Below are 18713 nucleotides of genomic sequence, written 5' to 3'. Positions count from 1 at the left end.
AGTGAGTGTGGTGAGTGTGAGTGGTGAGTGTGTACTTCCCCCCCACCCACCGGCTGGTGTGGATGTCCACGACTCGCCCCACGCCACCGCTGGCCTGCAGGCGCTGAGCGTTGGCGGCGCTGCCGCACACCAGCGCAGTGAGCGCCCAGAGCACCGCCGACACCCTGTCCTCACCCAGCCGGGAGGCCTCACCACCACCCTCACCACCCTCACCACCCTCACCACCCTCACCACCCTCAGCACCCTCACCACCACCCTCACCACCACCCTCCTCACCACCCTCGCCACCCTCACCACCCTCACCCTCACCACCCTCACCACCCTCACCACCCTCACCACCACCCTCCTCACCACACTCACCCTCACCACCCTCACCACCCTCACCCTCACCATCACCACCACCATCACCACCCTCCACACCACCCTCACCACCCTCACCACCCTCGCCAACAACCGGCAGCATCAGGGTGAGGATCCTCACGCCGTTGTACAGCCCTGGGGAGTGCGGGGAGACGGTGGTGAGCGGCCTCCATCACCACCCCCATCACCACCTGAATCATCATCGTCATGACCTCCATCACCACCCCCATCACCACCTGAATCATCACCTCCATCACCACCTCCATCACCACTCCCATCACCACCTGAATCATCATCATCACCTCCATCACCACCATCATCACCTCCATCCACATCTCCATCATCACCTCCCTCCCATCACCTCTATCACCACCCCCATCACCACCTCCCTCCCATCACCTCTATCATCACCCCCATCGCCACCTCCCTCCCCCCCATCACCTCTATCACCACCCCCATCACCACCTCCCTCCACCCCCCATTACCACCTCCCCCGCGTCCCACCGATGAGTCTCTGGCTGTTGGGGTCATTCCGAGCGAGGACTCGCACAGCGTTGACCGAGGTGAACGCCAGCAGCCGTCGATGGCTCCGCAGCTGCTTCAGGAGGCAGGGCAGCCCCCCGCTGTGAGCGACAACCACGCCTGCCAACGCCGACCACTGCTCGCGACGACGCACGGCAACAAGACAGCACCACGCAGACGGCGCGTCACACGGTGAGCGTTGCTAGGGAGCGTTGCTAGGGAGCGTTGCTAGGGAGTGTTGGTAGGGAGCGTTGGTAGGGAGCGTTAGTAGCGAGTGTTGCTAGGGAGCGTTGTTAGGGAGCGTTGGTAGGGAGCGTTAGTAGCGAGCGTTGCTAGGGAGCGTTGGTAGCGAGCGTTGCTAGCGAGTGTTGGTAGGGAGCGTTGCTAGGGAGCGTTGTTAGTGAGCATTGCTAGCGAGCGTTGCTAGCGAGCGTTGCGAGCGAGCGTTGCTAGCGAGCGTTGGCAGGGAGCGTTGCTAGGGAGCGTTAGTAGCGAGCATTGCTAGGGAGCGTTAGTAGCGAGCGTTGCTAGGGAGCGTTAGTAGCGAGCGTTGCTAGCGAGCGTTGGTAGCGAGCGTTGGTAGGGAGAGTTAGTAGCGAGTGTTGCTAGGGAGCGTTGTTAGGGAGCGTTGGTAGGGAGCGTTGTTAGGGAGCGTTGGTAGCGAGCGTTGCTAGCGAGCGTTGGTAGGGAGCGTTGCTAGGGAGCGTTGTTAGCGAGCGTTGCTATGGAGCGTTGCTAGCGAGCGTTGCTAGCGAGCGTTGGCAGGGAGCGTTGCTAGGGAGCGTTAGTAGTGAGCGTTGCTAGGGAGCGTTAGTAGCGAGCGTTGTTAGGGAGCGTTAGTAGCGAGCGTTGCTAGGGAGCGTTAGTAGCGAGCGTTGCTAGCGAGCGTTGGTAGCGAGCGTTGGTAGGGAGCGTTGGTAGCGAGCGTTGGTAGGGAGCGTTGGTAGCGAGCGTTGGTAGGGAGCGTTGGTAGGGAGCGTCGATAGCGAGCGTTGGTAGGGAGCGTTGGTAGGGAGCGTCGATAGCGAGCGTTAGTAGCGAGTGTTGCTAGGGAGCGTTGGTATCGAATGTTACTAGGGAGCGTTGTTAGGGAGCGTTAGTAGCGAGCGTTGGTAGCGAGCGTTGCTAGGGAGCTTTAGTAGCGAGTGTTGCTAGGGAGCGTTGTTAGCGAACGGGGGCAGGAGGAGCGACGCTCACAACAACGAGCGGAGCGCCGGGGTGGCTAAAACGCGGCGAGTTGGCGCAGTAGGGGGCACGGGTGGTGGTGCAACGGCCGGCGGTCATCTCCTCAGTCGGTTGACCCCACGGCACCTGGCGGGTCCGCACCGCGACCTCCTGCCGGCCCTAGACGTGCACACGGCCTGGCGCGGGTGTTGGTTTTATGGTGCAGTGAGCCCCCACCTCGGTGTCTCTGCTGGCCAGGGTGTAGATGATGCTGGTTGCCGATTCCAGGACGACCGGGTTGTGTGACTGCTGCAGCAGGGACACGTAGCAGCTGACCGCGTCGGGTTGGTACAGCAGCTCACAGCCTGCACAACGCCCGTACATCATAAACTACTACACACCACACTACCATACACTACACTACTATACACAATACTATACACTACTACACTACTATACAGTACTATACACTACACTACTATACACTGCAGAATACACTACACTACTATACACTACACTATACACTACTATACACTACACTATACACCACACTACCATACACTACACTACTATACACTACACTACTATACACTGCAGACTACACTACACTCTATACCATACACAACACATTATATTACACTATAAACTACACTACAGACTACACTAAACTACTATACTACACTATACACTACACCACCCTACCATACACTACACTGATAATACGTTTTTCCCCTTTTTCTGGCAACAAAACAGCTGTGTTAAGATGTTAAAACACCAAACTGAAACCTTTTACAAGGAATCTGTACCAGTACACTACACTATACACAACACTATACACTACACTATACACTGCTATACACTATAAACTACACTATACACTACTATACACTACACTATACAAGACACTATACACTACACTATACACTACACTATATACTACTATACACTACACTACTATATACTACACTATACACTACACTACTATACACTACACTACTATACACTATACACTACTATACACTATACACTACACTAGTAGACACTACACTACACACTACTACACTACACTATACACTACACTATACACTACATTATACACTACACTACACACTAGTGCTGTACTAGTGACGAATTGGCCACGTTCTGTTTACGTGACAACCCTTACTAGGTGGCTGTGTCGGGTGGTGGTGGGTTTTAACGACTCAACATTTATATATTTACGTGATCTAACCCAAAAAAACTCTATTATGTACACTATACACGACTATACACTAACTATACATTACACTACACACGACACGAATATACACTACACTGTACACTACACTGTACACTACACTATACACTACACAGAGAGAAGTAGGCGCGCAGTTTCAGGACTCACTGTGAGGAGGAGGAGGGAGGGGTATGAGGAGGGGGGTGAGGGGGAGAAGAGTGAGAAGGAGGGGGTGAAGGAGGGGGAGGAGGAGGTCGAGGAGGGGGAGGAGGGGGGGAGGAGGATGAGCAGGAGGTGGAGGAGGAGGCGAGGATGAGAAGGAGGAAGGGAAGGAGGCTGCTGCTGTATCTGTGAGTGCTGCGACTCAGGACTGACCGCGGGGAGGAGGGAGGGGGAAGGGAGGGGGGAGGGAGGGGGAGAAGGGGTGAGTGAGGGTGTGAGTGAGGGTGTGAGTGAGGGTGTGAGTGAGTGAGTGTGTGTGAGTGAGGGTGTGAGTGAGGGTGTGAGTGAGGGTGTGAGTGAGTGAGTGAGGGTGTGAGTGAGGGTGTGAGTGAGGGTGTGAGTGAGTGTGTGAGTGAGGGTGTGAGTGAGGGTGTGAGTGAGGGTGTGAGTGAGGGTGTGAGAGGGGTGTGAGTGAGTGAGGGAGTGAGTGAGTGAGTGAGGGAGTGAGTGAGGGAGTGAGGGAGTGAGTGAGGGAGTGAGTGAGAGGGGAGTGAGTAAGGGAGTGAGTGAGGGTGTGAGTGAGAGGGGAGTGAGTGAGGGAGTGAGAGGGGAGTGAGTGAGGGTGTGAGAGGGGAGTGAGGGTGTGAGTGAGGGTGTGAGTGAGGGGGGGTGACAGTGGCCACCTGTTTTACGGGTCGTGATGTGCACGCTCAGCTGGTGCATGATGCAGACTGCATCCTCCACCGCCTGCGGACACAGACAGACCACGGCAGATGAAGGCAAAGATCCCCCGTGTAGCCCGTGGCAGACCGTAGGGGACAGTGCTGTTAGTTGCTCATGAGGGGGTGGATGGCCAGCGCCGCGGACATTACACACACACACATACACGCAGACATACACACACACATACATACACACACGCACACATACACACACACATACATACACACACATACATACACACACGCATACATACACACCTACACACACGTGGACATACACACACGCATACATACACACGCGCACACATACATACATACATACACACATACACACACGTACACATACACACATACACACGCGCACACACACATACACACATGCACACACAAGCACCTTGGTGTGGGGGTCACCTGAGTCTCGGTGTTGTGCCCTTTGAGTGCCGAGCGGATGAAGTGCAGCACGCAGTCCACCAGCCCCTCGCACTGCCGCACGCTCAGCCACATGTTCGAGCTCAACTCCCTGGAACGTCACGAACGTCACGTCAACCACGACGTCACCGCCGTGACGTCAACCCTGACGTCACCGCCGTGACGTCAACCCTGACGTCAACCCTGACGTCACCACCGTGACGTCAACCCTGACGTCACCGCCGTCACGTCAACCCTGACGTCACCGATGTCACATCAACCACGACGTCACCGCCGTGATATCAACCACGACGTCACCGCCGTGACGTCAACCACGACGTCACGGACGTCACAACAACCACGACGTCACCGCCGTGACGTCAACCCTGACGTCACTGACGTCACATCAACCACGACGTCACCGACGTCACATCAACCACGACGTCACCGCCGTGACGTCGTGGTTGACGTCACCGCCGTGACGTTAACCACGACGTCACAACAACCATGACGTCACCGCTGTGACGTTGTGGTTGACGTCACCGCCGTGACGTCAACCAGGACGTCACCGACGTCACATCAACCACGACGTCACCGACGTCACATCAACCACGACGTCACCGCCGTGACGTCTGCCTCGGCGCGCCTTACCGCAGGCACTTCAGGGTGTTGCAGAATGCCGCGGAGGGCGAGGAAGGCGAGCAGGGCAAGGCGGGCGAGGTGAGCGAGGTGAGCGAGGTGGATGAGGTGGGCAAGGAGGGTGAGGTGAGCGAGGTGAGCGAGGTGGATGAGGTGGGCGAGGTGGATGAGGTGGGCGAGGAGGGTGAGGTGGGCGAGGAGGGTGAGGTGAGCGAGGTGGGTGAGGTGGGCGAGGTGAGCGAGGTGGGTGAGGTGAGCAAGGTGGATGAGGTGAGCGAGGTGGATGAGGTGAACGAGGTGGATGAGGTGAGCGAGGTGGATGAGGTGAACGAGGTGGGTGAGGTGGGCGAAGTGGATGAGGTGAACGAGGTGGATGAGGTGAGCGAGGTGGATGAGGTGAGCGAGGTGGATGAGGTGAGCGAGGTGGATGAGGTGAACGAGGTGGGTGAGGTGGGCGAGGCTCCCCGGTTGCTGATCCAGCCGCTCTCCGGCACCATCACGAGCTCCACCAGTGCCGGCAGGCAGCACACCAGTGCCACCCTCAGAGACTCGTGGTACGTCAGGTTGCACAGCGTGCCTGGGGCATCATCATCACTGGATCATCATCATCACCATATTATCATCATCATCATCATTACCAGATCATCATCATCACCAGATCATCATCATCACCAGTTCATCATCACATCATCATCACCAGATCATCATCATCATCACCAGATTATCATCACCGGATCATCATCATCATCACCAGATCATTATCATCATCACCAGATCATCATCATCACATCATCATCACCAGATCATCATCATCACCAGATCATCATCATCATCGTCATCACATCATCATCATCACCAGATCATCATCATCATCACCAGATCATCACCACCACCAGCAGGTCACCACGAAGGCTGGTGCGTTGTTACCGGTGATCCTCTCCAGGGCGTGAGGGTTTCGAGTGCGTCCCAGCAGGCTGGCGAGGGCGGCGACGCCGCCCCTGTTGCAAAGCGCCAACGCACCAACACGGCTGGAGCTGAGGGCTTGCAACGCCTCGCACACGAACACACACACCTGTGGGGGCACGCGGAGGTGAGGAGATGCACACACAAGACACACACACATACACACAGACACACACACACACACCTGTGGGGGCACGCGGAGGTGAGGAGATACACACACAAGACACACACAGACACAACAATAACAACCGCCATTCGCCACTAAGTGGCGGTGACGTCACCACGACGCTTGTGCCAGGCTATGTGCACCCTGAGGCCACGTGAAGTGTCGAACGCCCGCTGGCAGGAGGTCACGGGGCAGACCCAGGTGCCACGGGTCGACTGACTGAGATGACTGGCTGATGCACCACCTGTGCCCCCTACTGTGCCAACCTGCTGTGCTTTCGCCACCCGGCGCTCCGCTCGTTGTTGTGAGCGTCGCTCCTCCGCCCTCCGTTGTTGTTGGAGGGCGACTACCTCCAACTGCCCAGTAGCATCCTTCACGAGCCTCCTCCACAGAGGCCGATCTTGACACCGCTGGTACCAGTCATCGGCAAGTCCACTCAGCTCCACGTTCCTCCTGTACCATATCACTCCATCTCTTCTCTAGCCCGTGCAGCGCCCGCTTAGCCCCCTCAATCCGGCCGAACAAAAGCTGTTTCGGCATGCGGTGGCTGGGCATGCGGGCTACATGACCCAGCCATCGCAGCCTTGCCCGCCGGAGAAGCTCACCGATGGGACCTTGCCCAGATCTTTCAAGGATTTGTGAGCTCCTCACACAATCCAGTCTGGTTCAACCCGGTATGGATCGTAGGCAGGCCAGCCTAAATGTTTCTAACCGGCGAAGATGTTCCATTAGCGGGGTCCACGTTTCGCAAGCGTAGAGAAGGGAGGGAATGACCGTGGCCGAGAAGACCTGACGCTTAGTGCAGAGCGACAGACCAGGTAGCTTCCACACAGCGTTACGCAACCGATGAAAGGATATTGCCGCTCGACTGATTCGGAGTGAGACCTCTGCTGTTAAACTGGAGCCAGTCATAAGCACACTGCCCAGGTATGGGAAACACTCCACTTTCTCCACAACTGCCCCATCACCGATTGGGAGTTGTGGGGGTGGAGTGTCCGATGGTACAAAATACCCAGGCAGGTGCTTAGTTTTGGTGGGGCTGATGGTAAGGCCCCACCTCTTAGTGGCATGCTCCAGTCTCAGCAGCAGCGTCTCCAACTCCTCCTCTGACTGAGCAGCTATTACCAAATCATCAGCATACATAACGTGTTTGAGCAATAGGGAGCCATCCCTTGACCGCACCCGGGCATCAATCAGCCTCCCATTATATCTGTACCATATGGAGATTCCCCCGGTAGAGCTATTGAAGGCTTCACGAACTACGTGGTCAAAATAGATGTTAAATAATGTGGGAGCCAGAGGACATCCCTGTCGCACCCCAAGGTGTACAGGGAATGGCTCTGACTCCCGGCCACGTAGTTTTACCCGGGCCCGCTCACCATCATGAAGGTCCTTAATGATCGTGAGCAGAGGGTCAGGTACTCCAAAAGCACGAAGAACGACCCAGAGCCCAGGCCTACTGATGGTATCATAGGCCTTGACCAGGTCAATAAAGCAGAGATGTCGGTCTTGTTGGAATTCCCTACACCTCTGCTGTAGCAGACGGACAGAAAATATGGCATCTGTGCAGGACCGCCCTTTCCTGAAACCACATTGGGGCTCCGCCTCTCCTCAGCGTGCCTGGCAAGGCGATGCTGAATAATCCTTGCCAGGACCTTTCCTGGCACACTGAGTGAGATGCCCCTGTAGTTGTTACAGTCTGTGCGGTCCCCCTTCTTAAAAAGGGGGACCACCAGGGCATCCTTCCAATCCTGCAGAACCCGTCCAGTGGTCCAGACTGTTGTTATGATGTCATATAGGGCAGTCTGTGCACAAACGCCACCCTCCCTCAGCATTTCGCTTAGGAGATCATCTCTGCCCGCTGCCTTTCCTGGTCTCAGACTCCGGATCGCCTTCAGTACTTCCTCAGCAGACGTCACCTCAGCCAGCCACTCACAGGGGGTGACTTCTTCCAATATTTGAGGCACCGCAGCCTCAGCAGGGTCATCCTCACTTTGTGCCACGATGTTTTCCTGGCTGAGGGATTTTCCCTCCCCCAGGACCTCACAGAAATGCTCAGCAAATCTGCAAACCTGTTCCTGGGGGTCGGAGATTGGATCACCGTTTTTTCCCCTAATGATGGTAATAGGTGTGGCGCTGCAGGTTACTTTTTTGATGGAGTTAAATAGAGATTTGTGATCACGGGCCACTGAGGCAGACTTCATCTCCTCAGCAACCCGCGACCACCACCCATCCTTGCAGCGCCTCACGGCTCTCCGAACCTCCGAGCGAAGGCTGCGGTAAGCCTCCTCATTCTCTGACGTGGGATTCTGTAGCCGATGACAGTGGGCCTGTCGCTTTTTCTCAACCATCCTGAACACATCCTCTGTCAGCCAGGGTCTCTGAGGAGGTCTGGACCGCGTACCTAAAGCAGCCATTGCAGCTGCATGAGTCACAGTCCTAAACCTCGCCCATTTACCCTCGACATCAGGAGGAGTCGGGGACGATGCCAATCCCAGCCGCAAGCGATGATGAAATTCTCGCTTGCAACTTTCATCAGATAACTGAGACCAGGCCACTTTAGGTCGGAATGGGGTCCTGGGTGCACACCCACCACCGGAGTGGAAGAATGGCAGGCGCATCTTACAGATGACTAGTCGATGGTCAGAGGGCAGATCAGCTCCACGGTAGGTCCTGGTGTCAAGAACATGGGCTCGCATTCGCTGGTCCGTCACTATGTAGTCCAGCAGATGTTCTTGCTTGGACCCGGCATGCATCCATGATGTTGTGTGGATGCGCCAATTCCGGAACAGCGTGTTGGTAATTACAAGCCCATGGGCTGCACAAAAATCTAGCAGCCTCTTACCGTTGTTATTGAGCTGATCTGGCCCATGCCCTCCAATCACTCCAGACCAGGTGCCAGTATCATGACCAACTCGGGCATTGAAGTCACCCAACATGATGACTCTATCCCGAGGGGCCACTTTAGCCAGCACCTGTGACAGGAGGTCATAGAAGGCATCTGACTCATCGGCTTTGCCTGCATCCCTCCACGGATGTTCATCTTCGGTGGGGGCATAAGTAACCACGACCATTATTCCTCGCCTCCGGTTGATGGGAAGGCGAGCCCAAAGTAGCCTGGGGCTTACAGCTTCCCACACCTCACCGCCACGCTCCCATGCCCCCTTCATTCTTTTGTTCAAAAGAAGACCCACACTCTGTTGTTTGGCAGTCTGCTGCCCCGAGTAGAGGACTGTCCACCCCTCATGGTGGCAGGAGCCAGAGCCGGTCCACCGGACCTCCTGAATGCCGCATAGATCCAGGCGGTACCGGTCCAGCTCCCGACAGAGGAGTGGCAGCCTCTCCTCTGCAGTGAGCGTTCGAACATTCCACGTGGCCACCCGTAGTGGCTTTTCGTTGTTTCTGGAGTAGCCCCGAGGGTAGGTATTCAATCTCCTGGCTCCGCCAATTGGGGTTTGGCCAGGAGACGTCATAGACGCCTGGCCCCCCGGGGCCTCCGGCACAAGCTTATTAGTTACATATTTCAGTTTAACTCGTGGTTTCGTGGTAATTAATTGAAGGTGAAGGGGTTACCAGCCCCTCGCGCCCGTCCAGAGCCCCCGTTTAGCCCCTGTGGTGGACACATATGCCATGAGGGGAGGAGCCAATCAAAATTGGATCTTCCCCCACAGCACTGTCCACGACAGAGTTGCCCGTCCGGCACCGCGAGGAGGTCGGGGGTTGTTTTGCCGGACTACACACACACAGACACACACACACAGACACACACACACAGACACACACAAGACACACACACACGAACACACACACCTGTGGGGGCACGGGCAGGTGAGGAGATGCACACACACACAGACACACGCACACACACAAGACACACACACACATACAGACACACACACATACACACACACACACACCTGTGGGGGCACGCGGAGGTGAGGAGATGCACACACACACATACACACACACAAGACACACACACACACAAGACACACACACACACATACAGACACACACAAGACACACACATACACACACACACAAGACACACACACACACACCTGTGAGGGCACGCGGAGGTGAGGAGATGCACACACACATACACACAAGACACACACATACACACACACGCACACGAACACACACACCTGTGGGGGCACGCGGAGGTGAGGAGATGCACACACAGACAAGACAAAGATCCCCCGTGTAGCCTTAACAGACTGTAGGGGCAAGTGCTGTTAGCGAGCAGCACCTATGAAGGCCGGAACGGTACACGAGGGGGTGGGTGGCCAGCACTACGCCCGACCGCCTTTGTCTCCCTAGTGGCGATGTTTACACACCACACCAGGTACTCATTTGAGGCTGAGTCGACCTAGGGGAGGCCCGGGACCGGTTCAGATAATCGTCACCGGTGTTGACCGTGAGCGGGAATCGAACCCGGGTCGCCAGGTTCATAGCGCGGTGTAGCGCTAACCGCTACACTACCGCTCCCCACACACACAGACACACGCACACAGACAGACAAAGATACAAAGACAAAGATCCCCCGTATAGCCTGAACAGACTGTAGGGGCAAGTGCTGTTAGCGAGCACAGACAGACACACACACACACAGACATACAAACAGACACACACACACAGACACACACAGACACACACACAGACAGACACACACAGACTCCCACTGCCCCACACGTGGTCTCACCTGGTCGTCGACCTCACGGGCAGCGAGCAGCGTCAGGAGTTGGCGCAGCGACCCGGCCGCCCTCACCACCGCCAGCACCAACTCACTGGGTTGCTCGCCAACGCCAACGCCACCGCCAACGCCACCGCCACCGCCAACGCCCTCCCCCACGGAGCGGCGCCCTCTCGCTGCCTGCTGCAACACCCTGGTGGCGGCGGTGGTGGTGTTGGTGGTGGTGGTGTTGGTGGTGGTGTTGTTGGTGGTTTTGATGGTTTTGGCGGTGGTGTTGTTGGCGGTGTTGGAGGTGGTGTTGTTGGCGGTGTTGGAGGTGGTGGTGTTAGTGGTGTTGTTATTGGTGTTTTTGGTGGTGTTGGAGGTGGTGTTGTTGGTGTTTTTGGTGGTGTTGGAGGTGGTGTTGTTGGCGGTGTTGGAGGTGGTGGTTTTGGCGGTGTTGTTGGTGTTGGAGGAATTGTTGGTGGTGTTAGTGGTGTTGTTGTTGGTGTTTTTGGTGGTGTTGGAGGTGGTGGTGTTGGTGAAGAGGCGTCTAAAGGTTCCCAGGAAGCAGCTCCACCAGCGGTGCGGGGAGCCAGCAGCAGCAGCAGCAGCGGCGGCAGGGCGCGGGGTCGTGAGGGCCGTGGTGGAGGTGACCATGATGGTGGTGGAGGTGACCATGGTGGTGGTGGTGGTGGCTGTGTCCCTCAGTCTGCGGGGGGGGGGAGGGAGAGTGGGGGAGAGGTGAGCGTGTGGGTGGGTGTGAGGGCAGATACTGTACACGGACAGATACTGTACACGGACAGATACTGTGCACTGACAGATACTGTACACGGACAGATACTGTACACTGACAGATACTGTACACGGACAGATACTGTACACTGACAGATACTGTACACAGCCACATACTGTACACAGAGATACTGTACACAGAGAGATACTGTAAACAGACCGATACTGTACACAGACACTGTACACAGAGAGTGTACAAGAAGAGACAGACTGCGTGTAGAGACAGACTGCGTGTAGAGACAGACTGCGTGTAGAGACAGACTGCGTGTAGAGACAGACTGCGTGTAGAGACAGACTGTGTGTAGAGACAGACTGTGTGTAGAGACAGACTGTGTGTAGAGACAGACTGTGTGTAGAGACAGACTGTGTGTAGAGACAGACTGTGTGTAGAGACAGACTGTGTGTAGAGACAGACTGCGTGTAGAGACAGACTGCGTGTAGAGACAGACTGCGTGTAGAGACAGACTGCGTGTAGAGACAGACTGTGTGTAGAGACAGACTGTCTCTACATACAGACTGTGTGTAGAGACAGACTGTGTGTAGAGACAGACTATGTAGAGACAGACTGTGTATAGAGACAGACTGTGTGTAGAGACAGACTGTGTGTAGAGACAGACTGTATGTAGAGACAGACTGTATGTAGAGACAGACTGTGTGTAGAGACAGACTGTATGTAGAGACAGACTGTCTCTACATACAGACTGTGTGTAGAGACAGACTGTATGTAGAGACAGACTGTGTGTACATGCAGACTGTGTGTAGAGACAGACTGTGTGTACACACACAGACTGTATCTACACACACACAGAGTACACCACGTCAGGAACAGAGAGAGAGGGTTCGTGAGAGAGAGCTTGGCGCCTTCCCCTCGGTGAGAGAGGCGAGGGTGAGGAGGAGGTGGTGAGGAGGTGGTGAGAAGGTGGTGAGGAGGTGGTGAGGAGGTGGTGAGTAACAGAGAGGGAAGGGCGCACACCGTGAGTGAGTGAGAGAGAGCTTGGCGCCTTCCCCTCAGAGAGAGGTGGTGAGAGTGAGGAGGTGGTGAGGAGGTGAGAGTGAGGAGGAGGTGGTGAGGAGGTGAGAGTGAGGAGGTGAGGAGGTGGTGAGAGTGAGGAGGTGGTGAGAGTGAGGAGGAGGTGAGGAGGTGGTGAGAGTGAGGTGAGGAGGAGGTAGTGAGAGTGAGGAGGTGGTGAGGAGGTGGTGAGAGTGAGGAGGAGGAGGTGGTGAGGTGGTGAGTAACAGAGAGAGGGAAGGGCGCACACCGTGAGTGTGGTGAGAGAGAGAGCTTGGCGCCTTCCCCTCAGAGAGAGGAGGTGAGAGTGAGGAGGTGGTGAGAGTGAGGAGGTGAGGAGGAGGTGATGAGAGTGAGGAGGAGGTGGTGAGAGTGAGGAGGTGGTGAGGAGGTGGTGAGAGTGAGGAGGTGGTGAGTGAGGAGGAGGTGGTGAGAGTGAGGAGGAGGTGGTGAGGAGGAGGCGGCTGCTGCTACCTCAGCCACGAAAGTTTTAAAGTAAACATTTACCTGAGACCCGTGAAGACAATGGCGGTCGCGCTTGCTGGCGCCAAACAGGAATGAGGCGGTTCGAAGCCACTAGCCCCGCCTCCAGGGGAGGGGCCACGGCGGCGGGGGGAGTGGCTTAGTACGGCGGGAGTGGCTTAGAGCGGGGGAGTGGCTTATAGCGGGTGGGGGCGTGGCTTAGGACGGCGGGAGTGGCTTAGAGCGGGGGGGAGTGGCTTAGGACGGCAGGAGTGGCTTAGAGCGGGGGGAGTAGCTTAGAGCGGGGGGAGTAGCTTAGAGCGTGGGGGAGTGGCTTAGAGTGGGGGGAGTGGCTTAGAGCGTGGGGGAGTGGCTTAGAGCAGGGGGGAGTGGCTTAGAGCGGGGGGGAGTGGCTTAGAGTGGGGGGGGCGTGGCTTAGGACGGCAGGAGTGGCTTAGAGCGGGGGGAGTAGTGGCTTAGAGCGTGGGGGAGTGGCTTAGAGTGGGTGGAGTGGCTTATAGCGGGTGAGGGAGTGGCTTAGAGCAGGGGGAGTGCTGTTTGCACAGTCACACCAAAATAAACTGAAACTGAACCAGCACGCGCATAGTAATTGATACTCGCTTCGTATAAAAAATTGCGAATCGATTCTTCCACCATTTCAACAAAGGGGGCGGTGGAATCGATGATCGATGCTATGAATCGACGATCAATTATGTTGTCGTGTGGGGGAGTGGTGGGTGTAGTGGTTAGCGCTGCGCTTTGCTACGAAATTGGCGACCCGGGTTCGATTCCCGCTCACGGTCAAACACCGTCAGTGACGATTATCTGAACCGGTCCTGGGCCTCCCCTAGGTCGACTCAGACTCAAATGGGTAGCTGGTGTAGCGGTGTGTAGTAGTCAACATCGCTAGCACTGGGGAGACAAAAGCGGCCGGGCGTGGTGCTGGCCACCCACCCCCACGTGTGCCGTACCGGCCTTCATAGGCGCTGCTACTCGCTAACAGCACTTGCCCCTACAGTCTGTTAAGGCTACACGGGGGACCTTTGTCTTTGTGAGTGAGCAAGAGAAAAAAATTCCAAAAAATTTCTTGCTGTGGTTCTCACACCTGACGATGATTGCTGCTTGTGTTGCAGTCGAAACGTCGTGAGAATTTAATCGTTTTATTTTTTATTATTTTATCGTTTCCCTTCTACGTGGTGGTGACTTTACCGAAAGAACCAAGAATATGAATCCCTGCAGTCAAGAAAGCTTTTAAATCGAAATAAAATAATTGCATTTTAACAACTTGTGCATTCAATATTTAATTGGCAGCTATTCAAACTGGGTTTTTATGCTGTTGGGTTAGAGATTTGGTCCAGACGCTGGCGCGTTGCAATCAGAATATACTGGGCGAATCTGATGAGCTATGAAGCTCTTTTTCACAGACGTCCAGTACACAGATGAGCCACGGCTAATATTAGTGGGGGAGTGACATCTGCATTGGTCCGGGGCAATGTTTGTATCGAGTGGAAGAGGGCTTAGGCCCTGTTAAGTCTAGGCTCTATTTACCACGAAGCATATTGGTGACCAGCCAAATACTCTAGATTATTACGCTGAACGATTTACAGCATTTCTGTTGCATGCTTAGTTTAACATTAGTCTGTTTTGTTTAACAGCTGAGAACTCACTGACGTAGGTCACCAAAATGACAAAAGCAATAACGTAGCAGTACATACATCGAAGCAAATCTAAATCAGAACAGAATTAATAGAATCAGCGCCAAAACAACGACAGACAAAAGCTTCAAAATACCAAACAGAATTCAGAGCAAACCCAATCACGTAAAACATTTTTTTTGTTAAATACTCTATAAACATAAATCTATATCAACTACATGAAACGAAAGTCGGCTCGGACAATTGTATTTTTCACTACATTTAAGACAAACGGGAACTGTGTTTTTCAATGTCAGTATGCACATTATATAATACCCAACAAAACGAGTGCGCATTACCCTAAGTCCTATCAATTGTGGATGTTGCATCATTATTTCATTCACGAAAGCTTCACCCTTCTGTTGCAAAAGAAATGAACATCTGTAGAGCAAAACAGAGCAGGTGTCAGTGCCACAGCCGTCATTTGTGATTCAACATTCAAGTGCATTCACTTCAAGCCCTTTGTCAGAGCTCTTGATAGAACATCACGTTGCTCGGGTATTTGAAGTGCCCATCTGGTCTTCGTTGGTTCTTTCGGTAAAGTCACCATGTGGAATGAGAATAAAATAATAAAATAAAGCAATAAAATTCTCGCGACGTTCCGTTTCATTTCATTATTTTTATCCTCGTTCTACGTGGTGGTGACTTTACCGAAAGAACCAAAGAAGATGAACCCTTGCAGTCGCGAAAGCTTTAAATAGAAAAATAAAAATATAAAACAATAAAATTCTCACGATGTTTCGGCCACAACGCAAGCGGCCGTCTTCAGGTGAAAGGTACAGAACTGTCGGGACGACGTGAGAATTTTATGGTGTTAATTTATTATTTTATTCTCATTCTAGGTGGTGACTTTACCGACAGAACCAAAGAAGATGAACCCTTGCAGTCGCGAAAGCTTCAAATCGAGATGTCCACCCACCTGGTGTTCGTTTCACCACGTAGCAGGTGCCCAAATGCATTACCTGGGAAACCACGTGGCATGTTCATGCCAAGGATTGTCACCTCGTTCCCAGTTGGGTAAACCGCAGTCACAGTGGAAGCACTTCACGCCGTCGCCATCGCCTGTGACCACACACATATGTACCGCACGTTATTCTCCTGCGCTGCATTTGACCTATCTCATGGACACGCACTCACACATTGCTGGAGGGATACACAGAAAGTAACAAAAAAGCGTTTGTGCATATTCGATATTCATATTTTCTCGATGAATCATGTTTATGCTATGATATGCAGAAGATATTTCAATACGTTTTAAGTTGTAGCTATAGATACTTCCTGAGGCACCACTGCCGAGGGAAGAATGCCCTCAGTAACACAATTAAGGATATGAGTAGAAACAGGGTGGGGGGGGGGGGTTAATGGCGATTCCAACTCCTAATGAAGGTCAACTTTTAAAAAAATCCAAAGCAGAAGTAAACACAATCAAATATTTCATTGCCTACCCCTAATCAAAGGGACCCCCAGCTATTAGATTCCTTCTAATCAGCGACACTGGAAAGTATTTCCCAAACACCGGATTGCCAAAATAAAACGACGAAAGATAATTGGTAATAGTGCGGCAAGTTCGACCCAAATTTCGATTTAAAGCTTTCGTGACTGCAAGGATTCATCTTCTTTGGTTCTTTCGGTAAAGTCACCACCACGTAGAATGAGAATAAAATAATAAATTGATAAAATAACACTATAAAATTCTCACGACGTTTCGGCCACAACACAAGCGGCCTTCATCAGGTGAAGGGACCGGGCTGTCCAGAGGACAGCGTTGGAGCGAACACAGCCAAGCTCAGACCGCGACCTTTAAGCTGAGTCACCTGACTTCCAATGACCGATCACCCCTTTGCAGGAGAAGCATTCAACAATGTCTTACCTTTCCGATGTAAAAACAAATCCAGCTTTGGCCAGATCCTGCATCAGCGGCTGTAAGTTTGATGGGCAATTTACAAACCGGCCAAGGCGATAAATGTGTTTTGAAAGGTCGTCGATGGGAAGGGACATGCTTCCTTTCTTCACTTTGAGAACTCCTACAAATGGAAAACAAGTTGGATGAAAGTAATTAAGAACCAAGAATATGTTTCAGTCACTTTAAATATTTTGTTTTAAAAAATATATATTTTCATTGGTTTCTGTAAGGCTTTGAGCGCTACCCTTTATAAACCAACCTTCTAAACGTTTACAAAAAATAAACAGTCAATAACATTGCCTGAAATGAAATATACAGGGTGATATTTATTTTAACAAATCACATCGGGGTAATTTAATTTATTTTAACAAATAGTTCAAGCTGACTTCCATTAACGTTAATGCACGCGTGAATTCTGAGGAGGGGCTGAGAAGAACACACACAGTCACACCACACAGTCACACACCACACACACCACACATACACAGTCACACACCACACACAGACACACCACACAGTCACACACAGACACACCACAGTCACACACACCACACACACAGTCACACACACCACACACACAAACACCACACACACCACACACACACACCACACACACACAGTCACACACCACACACACAAACACCACACACACCACACACAGACACACCACACACACAAACACCACACACCACACATAGACACACCACACACACAAACACCACACACAGACACACCACATACACCACACACCACATACAGACACACCACACATCACACACAGACACACCACACACAGACACACCACACACACCACACACAGACACCCCACACACACCATACACACACCACACACACCCCACACACAGACACACCACACACACCACACACACACCACACACAGACACACCACACACAGACACACCGCACACAGACACACCACACACACCACACACACACCACACACAGACACACCACACACTCCACACACAGACACACACCACACACACACACCACACACAGACACACCACACACCACACACACACACACAACACACAGACACACCATACACACAGTCACACCAGACACCACACACACCACACACAGACACACCACACACACACACCACACACAGACACACCACACACACCACACACAGACACACCACACACACCACACACACCACACACAGACACACCACACACACCATACACACACCACACACACAGACACACCACACACACCACACACACACCACACACAGACACACCACACACAGACACACCACACACACCACACACAGACACACCACACACACACCACACACAGACACACCACACACTCCACACACAGACACACCACACACACCATACACACACCACACACACACACCACACACAGACACACCACACACACCACACACACACCACACACAGACACACCACACACACACCACACACACACACCACACACACACACAACACACAGACACACCACACACACACCACACACACACACCACACACACACACCACACACACACCACACAACACACAGACACACCACTCACACAGTGCGCTAACCACTGCGCCACCGCTCCCCACACACACCGTGCACTAACCACTGCACCACCGCTCCCCACACACACAGTGCGCTAACCACTGCACCACCGCTCCCCACACACACACAGTGCGCTGCACCACCGCTCCCCACACACACACAGTGCGCTAACCACTGCACCACCGCTCCACCGATGTATCGATTGGCTCGGCTCACCGTGGCTGCTGCACCACGTGACGAGGTGGAGGACGAAGAGTTTCCGCATCGCCATTCACAACACGCCAAGTCACGTGCAG

At 53.5% G+C, this 18713-nt stretch overlaps 1 protein-coding gene across 1 annotated transcript; it reads right to left on the bottom strand.

Annotated features, from left to right (window-relative positions):
• Positions 1 to 332: 332 nt before the first annotated feature.
• Positions 333 to 18713, bottom strand: LOC142921832 (uncharacterized). The gene is made up of 13 exons (XM_076063168.1): positions 18634 to 18713; positions 16828 to 16981; positions 15920 to 16019; positions 13309 to 15338; positions 11028 to 11709; positions 6121 to 6265; positions 5206 to 5770; positions 4558 to 4666; positions 4108 to 4171; positions 2284 to 2411; positions 865 to 1018; positions 385 to 495; positions 333 to 343 (listed from the first exon to the last, which is right to left on the bottom strand). The coding sequence occupies exons 5-13, from the start codon at positions 11676 to 11678 to the stop codon at positions 333 to 335; spliced, it is 1938 nt and encodes a 645-aa protein (XP_075919283.1). The 5' UTR covers positions 11679 to 11709; positions 13309 to 15338; positions 15920 to 16019; positions 16828 to 16981; positions 18634 to 18713.

The sequence above is a fragment of the Petromyzon marinus genome, unplaced genomic scaffold (genome assembly GCF_048934315.1).
Source record: "Petromyzon marinus isolate PM22_M1 ecotype Great Lakes invasive population unplaced genomic scaffold, UKy_Petmar_22M1.pri1.0 PM_G_Scaffold_9, whole genome shotgun sequence".
In the NCBI taxonomy this organism is placed as follows: Eukaryota; Metazoa; Chordata; class Hyperoartia; order Petromyzontiformes; family Petromyzontidae; genus Petromyzon; species Petromyzon marinus.
The sequence above is the reverse complement of the archived record's forward strand: the minus strand, read 5'-3'. Positions and strand labels throughout refer to the sequence as shown.

Excerpts from the sequence above, each read along its gene's own strand:
- LOC142921832 (XM_076063168.1), bottom strand. The coding sequence starts at position 11,678 with ATGGTCACCTCCACCACCATCATGGTCACCTCCACCACGGCCCTCACG. Across the intron at positions 2,412-4,107 it reads CATCACGACCCGTAAAACAG|GCTGTGAGCTGCTGTACCAA; the intron begins GTGGCCACTGTC and ends GGCGTTGTGCAG. Across the intron at positions 496-864 it reads CAACAGCCAGAGACTCATCG|GGCTGTACAACGGCGTGAGG; the intron begins GTGGGACGCGGG and ends CGCACTCCCCAG.